The sequence below is a fragment of the Theropithecus gelada genome, chromosome 16 (assembly GCF_003255815.1).
Source record: "Theropithecus gelada isolate Dixy chromosome 16, Tgel_1.0, whole genome shotgun sequence".
In the NCBI taxonomy this organism is placed as follows: Eukaryota; Metazoa; Chordata; class Mammalia; order Primates; family Cercopithecidae; genus Theropithecus; species Theropithecus gelada.
In genome coordinates this window covers 29,893,162-29,910,654 of record NC_037684.1, presented here as the reverse complement: position 1 = coordinate 29,910,654, position 17,493 = coordinate 29,893,162, and the positions used below count along the sequence as shown (strand labels likewise).

The window sequence follows — 17,493 nt, the reverse complement described above, 5'->3', positions numbered from 1 at the left end:
GAGTCATCCCTTTCAAGATGGCCACCCAAGGAGGCCATTTATTAATATTCCATACTGTCAGATGCTCAGTGAGTATATTCAAAAGAGTGTGCCACATCTGGTGGATCCATGTGAGTTTTGAGAATAATGACTAGATAAGTGTCAAACTTTAAAGTCTGAGATCTCAAGAAGTGAAGGGCTGGGTGTAGTGGCTCATAACTATAATTCTAGCACTTTGAGAGGCTGAGGCAGGAGGATCACTTGAGCTCAGAAGTTCAAGATAAGGCTGGGCAGTATAATGAGACCTCATCTCTACTAAAATTCAAAAAAAATTAGTGGGCTGAGCTAGGAGCATCACTTGAGCCCAGGAGGTCGAGGCCGCAGTGAGCCGAGATCGTGCCACTGTGCTTCAGCCTGGGCAACAATGAGACCCTGTCCCAAAAAATAAATAAAATGTGGGACCAGACCCCATCAGTCCTGCCAAAATCAGGGTGTCCATAACTGGACCTGATTTAACAGACAAATCTGGGACAGGGGAGCCTCAGCAGCTTTGATTTAACTTCTGAGCTGCCCTGCACTGATCCTTGGTTAGGGCACTTGGTTTGGAGCAGGTACCGTACATGGAGCTTTGTGTGAAATGCCTGGGGTGACAGAAGTCAGACTCCAGGCTCAAAATCTAGCCTCTGTCTTGAGAAACATAACTGGACACACCTTTCCACCCTCTCATTTTTCCAAAGTGGATATCCATTGTAAGAATTGTTCTTACACCGTGCTGGGCGCGGTGGCTCACGCTTGTAATTCGGCACTTTGGGAGGCCGAGGTGGATGGATCACCTGAGGTCAGGAGTTTGAGATTAGGCTGACCAATATGGTGAAACCTCATCTCTACTAAAAATAAAAAAAATTAGCCGGATATGGTGGCAGGCATCTGTAGTCCCAGCTACTCGGGAGGCTGAGACAGGAGAATCGCTTGAACCCGGGAGGCAGAGGTTGCAGTGAGCCAAGCTCGCACCACTGCACCCCAGCCCGGGTGACAGAGCGAGAATTTGTCTCAAAAAAAAAAAAAAAAAAAAAAAAACTGTTCCCGCACATCACTTAAGAAGCTTTTGTGGGACATTGACTACGTCTTAGTACCTCTGAGAACCCTTGCATAGAGCCCAACATAGATATCCCTACCGAAAAAAAATGTAGTAAGAGGCAATAATGACTGTAGACGGAACAAAAGAGAGACCAGCAAGGCCTTGTTGACGATAGAGGCCTGGTGCCTCCATGACATTAAGGGGTGTCAATCCCGGGTACCCCACGTTCCCACCTCAGCAACATTCCGAGTGATCATATCCCAGGCCGTGGCTGCTTGTGCGTGGTCCCATGCTTCCTGGGGAGCAGCCCTTGTCACATACACCTGGTACATTTGTTTATTCTGGTTATAAATCATTGAGTTGTGGCTGCCTTGTTTTTAGTCACGTGTCCCTTTGGGCTTCCAGGGCATCGTGAGAGCAATTCGAGATTACCAGGGCCCCTTGAAGGAGCACGAAGTAACAGTCTTTGTCCGAAGAGGTGGCCCCAACTATCAGGAGGGCTTACGGGTGATGGGAGAAGTCGGTAAGATGGGGACCTTTTCTCTCCCCCTCGCCCTGAGTGTGGGTGACCTTCCTCTTTGGGATTCCTGATTCCTGAGCATCAGTCTTGGGCTCTTTCACTCTCTCTCCACTCCCCTTCCTGGGTATGCAGTTTGGGTTTCCATTCCCTGTCCCAACACAGAGTGCTGTCCTAAACTTTGGTGTGGTCAGGAAAGCATTTTCGTTCAGCTCTACACTTAACAGATATTTATTAAAGACCACTCGCTCTGTGCTGGGCTTTGTGCTGGCGATGAGGGTTACAGCCACAAATGGACAGACAGCAAGCCTTCATGGAACAGAGGACGCAAACTGTGGTGTCAGAGGGTGCTGAGTGCCAGGAAGGAAAACAAAGCAGGGAAAGGGAGAATGCGTGTGGGAGGGGCCAGGGCAGCCTTCATCAGGGAGATCAGAAAATGCTTGATCAAACTTGATCAAGGCTGGGCATGGTGGCTCACATACTTTGGGAGGCCAAAGCGGGTGGATCCCTTGAGCTCAGGAGTTCAAGACCAGTCTGGACAACATGGCAAGACCCCGCCTCTACAAAAAAATAAAAAATAAAAAATTAGCTGGTCATGGTGGTACACACCTGTAGTCCCAGCTACTTGGGAGGCTGAGGTAGGAGGATCACCTGAACCGGGAGGTCGAGGCTGCAGTGAGCCATGATCATGCCACTGTGCTTCAGCCTGGGTGACAGAGTGAGACCCTGTATCAAAAAAAAAGAAAGAAAAGAAAGGAAAATTACATTTGAGCAAAGACCTAGAATGAGGGAGCAGCACCATGGTGACTCTTGGAGAGGGAAGGACAAATTCCAATACCTGCAGTGGTAGGGGGCTGGGGCTGAGAGAGTGGCAGTGAGACACTACAGGTCACAGGAGGACTTGGCCATCACTGTGAGATAGTAGGCACAAGAGGTGTTTAAGCAGAGGAACCACATATTTATTATTATTATTATTATTTTGAGACAGTGCCTTGCTTTGTCACCCAGGCTGGAGTGCAGTGGTACCATCATAGCTCATTGCAGCCTCGACCTTGTGGGCTCAAGTGATCCTCCCACCTCAACCTCCCAAGTATTGGGGACCACGGGTGCGCACCACCACGCCTGGCTAATTAAAAAAAAAAAAATTTGTTGTGAGATAGTGTCTCACTGTGTTGCCCAAGCTGATCTCAAACTTGTGGTCTCAAGTGATCCTCTTGGCTTTGCCTCCCAAAGTGCTAGGGTTATAGATGTGAGCCACTACACCCAGCCAAGTGACACAATTTGACTTAGGTTTGAATTGAATAGGGTTAATTTTTTTTTTCTCTCTTTCCTTTATTTTCTTTTTTTTTTTTTATGAGACAGTTTCGCTCTGTCGCCCAGGCTGGAGTACAGTGGCGTGATCTCTGCTCACTGCAAGCTCTGCATCCCGGGTCCACGCCATTCTCCTGCCTCAGCCTCCCGAGTAGCTGGGACTACAGGCACCTGCCACCACGCCCGTCTAATTTTTTTTTTTAATTTTTAGTAGAGACCGGGTTTCACCATGTTAGCCAGGATGGTCTCAATCTCTTGACCTCGTGATCCACCTGCCTTGGCCTCCCAAAGTGTTGGGATTACAGGCATTTTTTATTTTTTATTTTTTTTGGAGACGGGGTCTCACTCTGTCACCCAGGCTAGAGTGTAGTGGTGTGATCACAGCTTACTGCAACCTCTGCCTCCCAGACTCAAGGGATCCTCCCACTTCAACCTCCTGAGTAGCTGGGACTACAGATGCACACCACAATAAATACAATTTTTGTACAAAAAATTAGCACACGCCTGGCTAATTTTTTTGTAGACGAACTTTTGCCATGTTGCCCAGGCTGGTCTCGAACTCTTGGACTCAAGTGATGCAGCCGCCTAGGCCTCCCAAAGTGTTGGGATTACAGGTGTGAGCCTTTTGTTTTATTTTTCATAGAGCTGGTTCAAAGCTGAGGACCTGCTATGTGCAGTGGGGCAGGCCTGGGGATGGCACAGTGAAGTTACCAAATCATGCTCTTAAAATTAGAACATTCCACAAATAAACAGTAGGAGAAGATGCTAGGGGTCTGTCTGTACAAGGAAGAGGGGAGTGTGGCATGGGAGAGAGTGACCATCAAGGTCAGAGGGGGCCTTTTTCAGGAGACGGCGCTTGGGTTGAGCTGGGAGACCAGAGAGCAGCCAGGGGAAGCTCCATGGAGAGTTCCATGCAGACGGAGGAGCAGGGCCAGAGCCCTGGGAGAATGGGCTCAGGGTGTTTAGGAACAGAGACCAAGCACTGGTGGATGCATGTGATGAAGGCTAAGGAAAGCTGGAGAGCTGGGGTCCAGGCTGCGAGCAGGAGGAATACAGGCTCTGATAATTTGGTTACTTGAATCTTGCTATCTTGCCAGTAAATATGTTTCTTGTTTTTGTGTTTCCTTTTGGAGACAAAAGTCTCGCACTATCGCCCAGGCTGGAGTGCAGTGGCGCGATCTCAGCTTGCTTTGCAACCTCTGCCTCCCAGTTTCAAGGGATCCTCCTGCCTGAGCCTCCGAGTAGCTGGGATTACAGGCGCACGCCACCAAGCATGGCTAATTTTTTGTGTTTTTAGTAGAGACAGGGTTTCACGACGTTGGCCCAGCTAGTCTCAAACTCCTGACCTCAAGTGATCTGCCAGCCTCGGCCTCCCAAAGTGCTGGGATTACAGGTGTAAGCCACTGCACCTGGCATGTTTCTTGTTCTTGTTATCAGGAAGTGGCCTTTAGAAAGCTTTGTCTGGTGGTGAATTATGACAGCTGATTTGCCCTGGATATTGGTCTTGCACTGAATGCGCCAAACACTGATCATGGCTCTAAAAGGGCCTTTGCAGGATCACGTGGACTTGGGCACTTATCTGCATACTTGAATTATGGATGTTTTTTCCTTCCCTTACAGGGAAGACCACTGGGATCCCCATCCATGTCTTTGGCACGGAGACTCACATGACGGCCATTGTGGGCATGGCCCTGGGCCACCGGCCCATCCCCAACCAGCCACCCACAGCGGCCCACACTGCAAACTTTCTCCTCAACGCCAGCGGGAGCACATCGGTAGGTGCCAGCCTCCCCCAACCTTACGGGAATGAACCATCTCATCTTTTCCACTAGAATACAGTCCTCCTTCTCTGTTGCCTGGGGGCATAGAGGAAATACAGCAGGAGTTAGTGCATGGTTGGTTTCTGGCTCTCTGCCATTTTTTTTCCTGCCCTGATCAAAGTAGTATAATGGAAGGACCAAGGATTTTAAAATTGGAACCAAGTTCAAATTGTGGCTGGGCATGGTGGCTCACGCCTGTAATCCCAGCACTTTGGGAGGCCGAGGCTGGTGGATCACCTAAGGTTAGGAGTTCGAGACCAGCCTGGCCAACATGGTGAAACCGCGTCTCTACTAAAAATACAAAAATTAGCCGGATATGGTGGTACATGTCTGTAATCCCAGTTACTCGGGAGGCTCAGGCCTCCCGAGAATCGTTTGAACCCGGGAGGCAGAGGTTGCAGTGAGCTGTGATGGCACCATTGCACTCCAGCTCTGGGCAACAGAGCGAGAATTAATCTGAAAAAGGAAAGAAGGCCGGGCGCGGTGGCTCAAGCCTGTAATCCCAGCACTTTGGGAGGCCGAGACGGGCGGATCACGAGGTCAGGAGATCGAGACCATCCTGGCGAACACGGTGAAACCCCGTCTCTACTAAAAAATACAAAAAACTAGCCGGGCGAGGCGGCGGGCGCCTGTAGTCCCAGCTACTCGGGAGGCTGAGGCAGGAGAATGGCGTGAACCCGGGAGGCGGAGCTTGCAGTGAGCTGAGATCCGGCCACTGCACTCCAGCCCGGGCGACAGAGCCAGACTCCGTCTCAAAAAAAAAAAAAAAAAAAGAAAAGAAAAGAAAAACTTAAAAATTGTTACTCTCTTACTTTTTGCTGAGAGAGCAACCTTAGCCAGTATTTTGTCCACTCAGGGCCTCAGTTTGCTCATCTGTAACATGGGATAATATTAATTCGTATCTTGGAGGATTGTTAGTACTTTTGGAAGCAGCTTATAAAGAGCATTGCCATGCATAATTTTTATTAGTTTTCTTTGGGGCCTTTGAGGACCAGTGACTTTTTTCCCAGCTGTGACTCTTACCTCTTACTCTCCTTGTCTCACCCCAGACGCCAGCCCCCAGCAGGACAGCATCTTTTTCTGAGTCCAGGGCCGATGAGGTGGCGCCTGCAAAGAAGGCCAAGCCTGCCATGCCACAAGGTAACTCCCTGAGGCTTCGGGCATGTTCCAGGGAGTGGCCTTTCGGTACCCTCTGTATCTCTCTCCCCTTTCCCTTTCCCGCCTGGGCTGGCAGAGGTGGATGAAAAGTGGTTTGGGTTTTGCAATGGGAGTGTGCCTGGGACGCGAGGATGGTATGACTTGAGCCTCCCCTGTGGGTGCTCCTGAGGCGGAGGACCCATGCTGTGCCTGGTCACCTCCATTCCCCCTATTCTCTTCTACCCCTGTTCTTCTTATGGGGGTGTGAACTGGGCAGGGAGGCTGTGGAGGAGATAGGGTTACAGAAATTCCAGGAAGTGGAAAATTCTCTGAGACTCTTCTCCCAAGTGGAGGGCAGACGCTGGGACCCCAGGATGACAGAGCCAGCTCCTACAACAGCAGTTCCCAGCCCATCCCCACCATCCTGGGGCCCTAACAGACATTCCCTCCTCTGAATCCCCAGCAAGAAACACCCTCGCCTGTCAGCCCATCTGTATTTCAACTAATTTTTCTCTCCATGTAGATGTGATTCCTGCCGGCCAGCCCTTGCAGCCAGCTCTACATAAGTGGTGTTAGTTACCCCTGGGCTGGTACACCTGTGCAGCCTCTTCCTGGGACACACTTTGCTTACGGCATTTTGGGAAATAGTGACACTGTCCCAAATCAGCATCTTTATCCACAGCACAGGTCAACCCCATGCTGGCCGATCATCTCATAGTGTTTCGTGGAGACAAAAAGGGATTGGCATTAAGAGGGTGGGACCATGCCAGCTGGAGAACCCAGAGTTCAAGTCATCCAGCTGTCCCTGCAGAGGGCCTGGGGGAGGCGCTGGTGTTGAGCACACCTGCCCAGCCTTCGTCCTCCTCCTACCCACTCTCTGCCCCTTTGGTCTTTGCTCTTTCTTGCTTCCATTCTGCTTATCGGTGCTTTCACCTCTTCTGCTGGCCTTACTCCGTTGTCCATTGCAGAACAGGAGAGGGATGGTGAGGGCTTTAACCCTGAAAGGCTTGTCCATGGGACCCTTCCCTGTTCCCACCCTCTCCCTCCAAAGCCTCCAGCCATCAGTGGGTCACTCAGTTGCCTTGGTCATTTTCTTTGACAGATTCAGTCCCAAGTCCAAGATCCCTGCAAGGTAGGATGCCCCCACCCTGCCCCCACTCCGCGTGTGGCTTTGTTAGCGGGTGACAGTTTTACTGTGTGCTCTGTTTCCCCTCCCCTGGTGGGTTGCAGTGTCGTCTGGTCTATTTTCTGTCCCTGCCTTGGTGTGGCCTGACCCCAAGTCCTAAGTCTTCGCTCTTCCTCCCCTCCTATCCCTGCTCAGTACACGCCCCACTCAGCGCTCTCCTCACTGTGTGGCTGTTTCTGGCTCCAGACTTGGGAGGGGGTAGAGACTTTGGAAGGAGCAAGAGCCAGACCCACAGCCCTGGAGAGTGGAGTGGTGTCAAGGAGAGAGTGTCGCCTGGGAAGGAGGGAGCCATCCAACTGAATGGGGAGTGGCAGACAGCCGTGGGCGTCTGTCACTGCTGGGTGCAGAAGGGGAGCCACAGGTCACCCCTGCTTCTCATTTACATCTCCTGATGTCATTTTCTCACCTTTTCTGCCTCAGCTTCACCACTGCCAGCTTCATCCTCAGGCTCCAGGGACCAGTTTATCTTTTTCTGGGGGTTGTGGAGGAACAAGAGAGGTGGAGAAGGAGGTAGACAGAAGTGCAGAAGGGTGTGCAGCGGATCTAGAGACTGGGTAATTGGAAGGGGTATGAACATTGTCTGGCGTATGAGGTCACATTTTATAGTGGACACTTCTGTGCATGTGCATTCACCCACTGGCCTAGCTGAGTAGATTAATTGGTTCATAGCATCAGAGCTTCCATTTAACTTTGACATTCACAGCCGTGGAGGCAGGGAAGTCTTTGTTGTCCCCTTGCTAAGGGATGGGGGAGGAGTAATTGGCAGAGTTGATAACCAGCTGGAAAGGCCCGGAATGCAGCCCTCTGGCCACCTGGCTTTAATCCTGATGTTTTTGTCTCTGGAAAAAGTTAAGAGCAGAGTTAGCCCAGTGTGGAAAGAACAGGGACCAGCCCTGGTTCTCCAGGAGCTCTCTGTGCTCTGAAGGGGAGGAAGGTTATGAGGAGGGGGGTTATCCTTGTTACTTTCTGGAGTGTGAGAAATAAAAGGAGAGTGCGTCAGGGAGGGAGAGCAGATGATGGCTGAGCGAGCCCTCCCCTCAGTGAGGCCAGAGGAGGCCTGGTGTAGGGGGCATAGCCCCCGGCGCAGAGGTTCTCTCGGGCCTCTCTGCTGCTGGTAAGCTGAGGATACATACACCCTTCAGCTTTGGTTTCTCTGTGCTTGAGGAAGGGCCACTTCACCTCCACCGTTTCCTGCTGGAGATGCTGGTAGGTTTGTAGATTCCAGGCTTTGTCTTGATTTCTGTAGCTGGCAGGGTAGATAGATCAGAGGCATGTGCACGTGCGTCACCTGTCGGGAGTGACATGATGTAGGCTTCCCCTGAGGATGGTGGGTCATGAACTCACACTTGCTGCATTTTAAGTGATTATGTAATCCTGGCTCTGATGCTGGATGACCTCGGACCTCAGTCATTTGGCATCTCGGGGCTTCAGTTTCCTGGGACTGGGAAGTGGGGGACCTGGATTAGGTGGCTTCCCTTGTTCTGTGATCTCATGTCTCAGCAGAACCCAGGTGGGTCTAGGTGACAGTAAATTCCAGGTATTTGCAACATCGGGAAACTTCTGCCATGAGAAGCTTAAGGCTGTGATGGGAGGCAGGCCTGTACAGGGATTTAATGAGACCATGAACTTGGTTAGCCAAGCCTGCTCTAGTACAGTAGGTTGATTAATACCAGATGCCACTGGGCTAGATGCATCATTCTCCCTAGGGGAGCTCAGAAACTCCCTGAGGGCTGCTTTCCTCCTCTAGGACTTGCAGGGACCCAGAGGGGAAGGTCAGCTGCCTGAAGTGTGGTAAAAGTCCTTTCCCTTTACGCTAAGGACTGCACTTTTTTTTTTTTTAAATATACTTGCTGCATTAAAATCTTCTTTCTAAAATTGTTGTGAGTACATAGTGGGGGTGCATGAGATATTTTGGTACAGGCGTGCAATGCGTAATAATCACATCATGGAAGGTGTTTTGTTGTTTTTTTTTTTTTTCGAGGTGGGGTCTCACTATGCTGCAGAGGCTGGTTTCGAATTCCTGGGCTCAAGTGATCCTCCCACCTCAGTCTCCTAAGTAGCTAGGATTCAAGCATGCACCACTAGGCCCACCTATAGAACTGTACTTCTGCCAGCTCCTTTTGTTCCCTTACCTTTTGTTTTGTTTTGTTTTGTTTTTTTGAGACAGGGTCTCACTCTGTGGCCCAAGCTGGAGTGCAGTGGTGCGATCTTGGCTCACTGCAACCTCCGCCTCTTTGGTTCAAGTGATTGTGTGTTGGTTTCCCAAGAAGCTGGGATTACAGGCACATGCTACCACACAAAATTTTTTTTTTTTTTTGAGATGGAGTCCCGGGCTGGAGTGCAGTGGCGCGATCTCAGCTCGCGGCAACCTTTGCCTTCCGGGTTCAAGCAATTCTCCCTGCCTCAGCCTGGGATTACAGGTGCCCACCACTACATCCAGCTAATTTTTGTATTTTTATTAGAGACAGGGTTTCACCATGTTGGCCAGGCTGGTCTTGAACTCTTGAGCTCAAGTGATCTACCGGTGTCAGCCTCCCAAAGTGCTGGAATTACAGGCGTGAGCCACCGCACCTGGCCTGCGCCTTACCTCTTAAGTGCCCACTGGAGGGTCTGTCCAAGAGCACTGTCCTGAGCAGGAAAGAGCCACCTGGTAGAAGGGAGAAGGACAGGAAAAACAGGAAGGCAGGTTGAGGGCAGTGGCCCTGTGTAACTAGCTTGCTGCTCCTGCCTTGTGCAGAGCCCTGGCGGGAACCTCAGTTAGCGATAAGGCTGCTGAGTCCTCAGCCCCGGCTGCAGCAAACCTCTTCACTGGACCTACACTGACCTAGAATTAATGCTGATTCAAACCCTAACTGAAGCTGGTTTTATGTCCAGATTTACAGGGTGGTAAGCATTGTTGGGACATCGTTTGTAAGTCCTGAGCCCACCGAAATTGGGAGAGCTAAACATTTTTTTCCAATTACTTTAAAAATATTTGTCAGGACCTCATTTGCATATAACCTGATGACACACCTTGCCTGGGAAATGAAGCAGGTCCTGTAGGAATTCTCCTGGGCATTTTTGACTGTGGGGCCCTTCTTTCTCTCTTCTTTGCAGAGCTACTTACCAGATAGGCAGGCCCTCTTAGCTTGATTTGCTCTTTCTGCCACCTTCTTCCAGAAAAATCAAGGCACCTCCTCCCCAAGTTCTCAGAATTCTGTCCTCTTGACATTCCTTTACGGTTGTGATGAGGCATCACCCTGTGGACATGGGGCGTGGAGGGGTCTGGCAGGCAGCCCTGGCCCCTGCAGGTCTCCGGGGGGTATGTGTTCTGGGTGCACTCTCTGTGTCTTTGCCCACCAGGAAAGAGCACCACCCTCTTCAGCCGCCACACCAAGGCCATTGTGTGGGGCATGCAGACCCGGGCCGTGCAAGGCATGCTGGACTTTGACTATGTCTGTTCCCGAGATGAGCCCTCGGTGGCTGCCATGGTCTACCCTTTCACGTGAGTTACCCCATGGTGGGAAGTATCTCCTTCCTCTGCTAAGACAAAGCCTGGGGCTGGGCACAGTGGCTCATGCCTGTAATCCTAGCACTTTGGGAGGTCGAAGTGGGAGAATTGCTTGAGCCCAGGAGTTTGAGACCAGCCCTTGGCAACATAGGGAGACCCCCATCTCTATAGATAATTTAAAAATTAGCCGGGTGTGGTGGTGTGCACCTGTAGTCCCAGCTACTTGGGAGGTTGAGGCAGGAGGATTGCCTGAGCCTTGGAGGTTGAGGTTGCAGTGAACTCTGATTATGCCACTGCACTCCAGCCTGGGTGACAGAGCAAGACCCTGTCTCCAAAAAAAAAAAAAAAAGGCAGGGCTTGGGGAGTCAGCGAGCTCATTCCCTTTGCTGGGGAAGGCTTTGCCCATCCTAGAGACAGGGGCGTCAATATTCCTTTGTCCCTTAGATGAAAATTCTTTGAGGGCAGAGACCATGCCTTTTCTACCTTCTGGGTGAAATTCCTCCCCTCAGCTTCCCCTTCCCCAGTCCTGATAGGTTGAGGATGTCCTAATTCTTTTACTTTCTCACAGTGGGGACCACAAGCAGAAGTTCTACTGGGGGCACAAGGAGATCCTGATCCCTGTCTTCAAGAACATGGCTGATGCCATGAGGAAGCACCCAGAAGTAGATGTGCTTATCAACTTTGCGTCTCTCCGCTCTGCCTATGACAGCACCATGGAGACCATGAACTATGTGCAGGTAGATCACTGGGCGGGGGGGGGGGGGGGGGGNAGCGAGCTCATTCCCTTTGCTGGGGAAGGCTTTGCCCATCCTAGAGACAGGGGCGTCAATATTCCTTTGTCCCTTAGATGAAAATTCTTTGAGGGCAGAGACCATGCCTTTTCTACCTTCTGGGTGAAATTCCTCCCCTCAGCTTCCCCTTCCCCAGTCCTGATAGGTTGAGGATGTCCTAATTCTTTTACTTTCTCACAGTGGGGACCACAAGCAGAAGTTCTACTGGGGGCACAAGGAGATCCTGATCCCTGTCTTCAAGAACATGGCTGATGCCATGAGGAAGCACCCAGAAGTAGATGTGCTTATCAACTTTGCGTCTCTCCGCTCTGCCTATGACAGCACCATGGAGACCATGAACTATGTGCAGGTAGATCACTGGGCGGGGGGTGGGGGTGGGGACATGAACTATGTGCAGGTAGATCACTGGGCTCTGGGGGGTGGGGGTGGGGACCATGAACTATGCGCAGGTAGATCACTGGGTGGGCTCTGGGGGGTGAGGGGTGGGGACCATGAACTATGTGCAGGTAGATCACTGGGTGGGCTCTGGGGGTGGGGGTGGGGACATGAACTATGTGCAGGTAGATCACTGGGTGGGCTCTGCGGGGTGGGGGGTGGGGACATGAACTATGCACAGGTAGATCACTGGGCCCTCGGGGGCAGAGGGTGGGGAAGCAGGAACAGCTCCTGTATGATGTCCTGTCACTGCTGCCTGGGACAAAGGGCTGGAGATTTGGGAGTAGCCAGTGGTTTGGGTAGAAATGGTTGGAGACACGTGATCTTCAGAAGTCAGAATAGTGACCCAGGGCAGGTCAGTCTGGGCAGAGGCTGCTTACCTGGGCTTACAAAGAGGCTGCTCAGGCCTGGGACAGTGGCTCATGCCTGTAATCCTAGGACTTCGGAAGGCAGAGGCAGCAAGATTGCTTGAAGCCAAGAGCTCAAGACCAGCCTAAGCAATAAAGCGAGACCCATTCTCTACAAAAAGTTTACCAATTAGTCCAGCCAGGCATGGCGACTCACACCTGTTAGTCCCAGCTACTCAGGAGGCTGAGGCAGGAGGATCGATTTATCACCCGGGAGTTCAATACTGCAGTTACCTATGATCATTCCATGGCACTCCAGGCTGAGTGGCAAAGCAAGACCCCGTCTTTAAAAACATTAAATAAAGTAAAATAAAATATACGCTGGGCATGGTGGCTTGTGCCTGTTATTCCAGCACTTTGGGAGGTCAAGGCAAGAAGACTGCTTGAGCCCAGGAGGCCAGTAAAGCAAGACCCTGTCCCTACAAAAAAAGAAAAAAAAAAAAATTAGCTGGACATGGTGGCATGTGCTGGCTGAGGCAGGATGATCACTTGAGCCCGGGAGGTCAAGGCTGCAGTGAGTTGTGATCACACCACTGCACTTCAGCGTAGGCAACAGAGTGAGACTCTCTCTAAATAAATAAATAAATAAATAAATAAATAAATAAATGTTAAATAAATAAATGAGGCGGCTCAGGCTCCACGCCACCCCCACTATATCCTCTCTGTGCTATCCATAACTGGCTTGAAAACCAGGATTGACTGGATGCCGTGGCTTGTGTTTGTTGGGAGGCAGTGGTGGGGGGATTGTTTGAGGCTAGGGGTTCGAGACCAACTTGAACAACACAGCAAGACCTTGTCTCTACTTAAAAAAGGATTAGCCAGGCATGGTGGCACTCACTGGTCCCAGTTACTAGGGAGGCTAAGGTAGGAGGATCGCTTGAGCTCAGGAGGTTGAGGCTGCAGCATGCTGTGATCATGCCATCGCACTCCACCCTGGGCAGCAGAGCAAGATCCAGATCTTGTCTCAAAAACAAAAAAACAAATCAGGATTAAAGCACTTTATTTTATTTATTTATTTATTTTTTGAGACAGGGCCTTACTCTGTCACACAGCCTCCGCCTCCCAGGCTTGAGTGATTCTCGTGCCTCAGCCTCCCGAGTAGCTGGGATTACAGGCACACATGCCACCACACCTGGCTTTTTTTTTTTTTGTAGAGATGGGGTTCCACCATGTTGGCCAGACTGGTTTTGAACTTCTGGCCTCAAGTGATCCACTCACCTTGGCCTCCCAAAGTGCTGGGATTACAGGAGTGAGCCACTACACCCGGCCTATTTTAATTAATTAATTTTTTTTTTTTTTAATCTGTCAGCTTCCTAAGCCAGAGGAGGCCCAAAGAGACTCCAACATTTCATGATAAAAATATTATATATTTATTATAGAACAGTTTCAGAATACTGATAAATATTGTTTTGTTGAAAATAAATACTTGAGGTCCCATTTCAGAAAAACATGACTGCTACTATGAGAGTGTGTCCTTATCTACACCTTTTTCTAGATTTGAACAAAGGGAATAATACTGTATGCCACTCATATAATCTGCTTTCTTCAGTTGCTCTTTCCACATCGATAAGCATTTACTAGCAGCATCACTTTTGCTTTTGCAAATCTTGTGATGGGCAATCTCGGATTAACATTTGCCTTTATCCTTAATTATTCCCTAAGCATAAATTTCTAGAAGTTGAACTATTGCATCAGAAGGTGCAGGTTTGAGGCTGGGTGCGGTGGCTCACACCTGGAATCCCAGGACTTTGGGAGGCCAAGGTGGGTGGATCATTTGAGGTCAGGAGTTCGAGACCAGCCTAGCCACTGCCTCTACTAAAAATAAAAAAAATAGCCAGGTATGGTGGTGGGCACCTGTAGTGCCAGCTACTTGGGAGGCTGAGGCAGGAGAATGACTTGAATCCGGGAGGTGGAAGTTGCAGTGAGCCAAGGTGCTATTGTACTCCAGCCTGGGCAACAAGAGTGAGACGCCATCTCAAAAAAAAAAAAATAAAATTAGGATATTGATTATTTTGTTGAAAATTATCACCTGATCCCAGACTGGCTTATTTGAGTTTATGACCGGAGAACATAAAATTGTTTTGATATCTAGAGGAAGTGAAAAAGAAAACACATTTGTTGAAATGGAGTCTCTCTCCGTCACCCAAGCTAGAGTGAGTACAGTGGCAAGATCTTGCTTGGTTCACTGCAACCTCCACCTCCCGGACTCCAGCAATTCTTCTGTCTCAGCCTCCCAAGTAGCTGATACTACAGGCGCCTGCCACCACGCCTGGCTAATTTTTGTATTTTCAATAGAGATGGGGTTTCACCTTTTTGGTCAGGCTGGTCTCGAACTCCAGCCTCAGGTGATCCACCCGCCTCGGCCTCCCAAAGTGTTGGGATTATAGGTGTGAGCCACCGCGCCCGGCTGCTACTTCTTTAGTCTAGGGCAGAGGTTGGCAAACTGCAGCCCAAGGCAAAACCTAGCACATCACCTAGTTTTAGGGTTGTTTTTTGTTTGTTTTTTGAGATGGAATTTTGCTCTTATTGCCCAGGCTGGAGTGCAGTGGTGCGATCTCGGCTCATCGCAACCTCTGCCTCCCAGGTTCAAGCGATTCTCCTGCCTCAGCCTCCTGAGTAGCTGGGATTACAGGCATGCACCACTATGCCCAGCTAATGGCTCTCCCTGTGTTGCCCAGGCTGGCCTTGAACTGTTGGGCTCAAGGAATCCACCTGCCTTAGACTCCCAAAGTGCTGGGATTACAGGCATGAGCCACTCCACCTGGCCCCTACAATACTATCTTGACCCTTTATAGAAGTTTGCTGGCCCTGGTTTAGAGCCAAAGAGAGATGATTCCTGGATCCGTCCCATGCCCCTCCCACCCCGTCTCTGGGCTGAGTGTAGAAGCAGCTCATTTCTCTCTCTCTTTTTTTTTTTTTTTGAGACGGAGTCTCGCTCTGTAGCCCAGGCTGGAGTGCAGTGGCCGGATCTCAGCTCACTGCAAGCTCCACCTCCCGGGTTCACGCCATTCTCCTGCCTCAGCCTCCCGAGTAGCTGGGACTACAGGCGCCCGCCACCTCGCCCGGCTAGTTTTTGTATTTCTTAGTAGAGACAGGGTTTCACCATGTTAGCCAGGATGGTCTCGATCTCCTGACCTCGTGATCCGCCCATCTCGGCCTCCCAAAGTGCTGGGATTACAGGCTTGAGCCACCGCGCCCGGCCGCAGCTCATTTCTCTTAAACGCTGACCCTGTCCTATGGGGATGGTGACAAGACTCGGAGGGTACCATGGGGAGAAGCCTTAGATAGCTGCTTTATGAGCAGGCACAGGAGCAGGTAGACAACAGGAGGGTGTGAGCTTTTGGGTGAGAGTGAACGTAGCTGCTATGACTGTAGCAGGGATTCCGAAATATCTGCCTCTGTTGGGTGGATCACTGCGGCGTTAGCTAGTGGAGATCAGTTTCAGCTATCCACCACCTGTGTTTTTAGGAGATGGTTAGAGTGATCAGGAGCAGAGGCCTGTGGGAAGAATGAGATGCATATTGGTTTTGTTTTTTTGTTTTGTTTTGTTTTTGAGATGGAGTCTTGCTCTATTGCCCAGGCTGGAGTGCAGTGGTGCCATCTCAGCTCACTGCAACCTCCACCTCCTGGGCTCAAGCGATTCTCCTGCCTCAGCCTCCCTAGTAGTTGGGATTACAGGCGCACACCACCATGCCCAGCTAATTTTTGTATTTTTAGTAGAGACGGGGTTTTGCCATGTTGGCCAGGCTGGTCTTGAACTCCTGACCTTAGAAGATCCACCCTCCTTGGTCTCCCAAAGTGCTGGGATTACAAGCATGAGCCACTGCGCCCGGCTGACATGCATATTGTTAACATTACTTTGTTCTTGGACCCTGGAAGGGGACATGGGGAATGGGAGGTGGGCCCTTGAACGGTGCTGTCTTGTTGCCCTTTCTGAGGCAGAAAGTTAACGGGAAGGGACTCTTGTCATCCTCTAGATCCGGACCATCGCCATCATAGCCGAAGGCATCCCTGAGGCCCTCACGAGAAAGCTGATCAAGAAGGCGGACCAGAAGGGAGTGACCATCATCGGACCTGCCACTGTGAGCTTCCTGTCCGGAAAGCCTTTTACGTTCGATGCTATCTTATGAAGTTCAGTGCCCTTAGGAAGTTTACTTTTTGACTCTTCTATCTCCCTCCTTGAGAAGGTTCCGGAAGTATTTGTTGAAAATCGGTCTGTCCATTTTTAGCTTTTTTTTTGAGACAGAGTCTCTCTGCAACGCATAGGCTGGAGTGCAATGGCGCGATCTTGGCTCACTGTAACCTCTGCTTGCGGGTTCAAGTGATTCTCCTGCCTCAGCTTCCCAAGTAGCTGGGATTACAGGCACCCGCCACCATGCCCAGCTAATTTTTGTATTTTTAGTAGAGACGGGGTTTCTTTTTTTTTTTTTTTTTTTTTGAGACGGAGTCTTGCTCTGTCGCCCAGGCTGGAGTGCAGTGGCGCAATCTCGGCTCACTGCAAGCTCCACCTCCCGGGTTCACGCCATTCTCCTGCCTCAGCCTCCCGAGTAGCTGGGACTACAGGCGCCCGCCACTGCGCCCGGCTAATTTTTTCTATTTTTAGTAGAGACGGGGTTTCACCATGGTCTCGATCTCCTGACCTTGTGATCCGCCCGCCTCGGCCTCCCAAAGTGCTGGGATTACAGGCGTGAGCCACCGCGCCCGGCCCAGAGACGGGGTTTCACCATGTTGGTCAGGCTGGTCTCAAACTCCTGACGTCAGGTGATCCACCCACCTCAGCCTCCCAAAGTGCTGGAATTACAGGTGTGAGCCAACGCGCCTGGCCCATTTTTAGTTTTTGTTTTGGTTTTTTTTTTTGAGATGGAGTCTCATTCTGTTGCCCAGGCTGGAGTGCAGTGGCATGATCTTAGCTCACTGCAACCTCTGCCTCCTGGGTATTTTTTTAAAGGACTCTCTCCCTAGTCCATATCACCTTTATGGTTTCAAGGAGCTAATGAGTAATTTTTTAGTATTTGTCTACCTTCATACAACCATAGCATAGTCTTTGCTAAACCAAAGAATAAACTGCCTGGTGGCCCAAAGTCTTCATATAAGAAGAAATTATTCTTTTTTGGAGGGCAGCGGGGGACAGAGTCTCACTCTGTTGCCCAGGCTAGAGTGCAGTGGTGCAATCTTGGCTCACTGCAACTTCCACCTCCTGGGTTCAAGCAATTCCCCTACCTCAGCCTCCCGAGTAGCTGGGACTACAGACGGCTGCCACCATGCCCGGCTAATTTTTGTATTTTTAGTAGAGGCGGGGTTTCACTGTGTTGGCCAGGCTGGTCTCGAACTCCTGACCTCAA

The 17,493-nt window shown here is 50.5% G+C and overlaps 1 protein-coding gene across 4 annotated transcripts in view; it reads left to right on the top strand.

Annotated features, from left to right (window-relative positions):
* Positions 1-17,493, top strand: part of ACLY (ATP citrate lyase) — a 54,200-nt gene that overhangs the window by 17,390 nt on the left and 19,317 nt on the right. For 2 of the 4 annotated variants that reach the window (XM_025361049.1, XM_025361051.1), the window contains exons 11-17: positions 1,463-1,580; positions 4,506-4,660; positions 5,755-5,845; positions 6,945-6,974; positions 10,371-10,512; positions 11,087-11,255; positions 16,129-16,233. In XM_025361049.1, the coding sequence (XP_025216834.1) occupies positions 1,463-1,580; positions 4,506-4,660; positions 5,755-5,845; positions 6,945-6,974; positions 10,371-10,512; positions 11,087-11,255; positions 16,129-16,233 (810 nt within the window). The remainder of the gene's footprint in view (positions 1-1,462; positions 1,581-4,505; positions 4,661-5,754; positions 5,846-6,944; positions 6,975-10,370; positions 10,513-11,086; positions 11,256-16,128; positions 16,234-17,493) is intronic. The other 2 variants (XM_025361050.1, XM_025361053.1) reach the window with 1 other exon arrangement.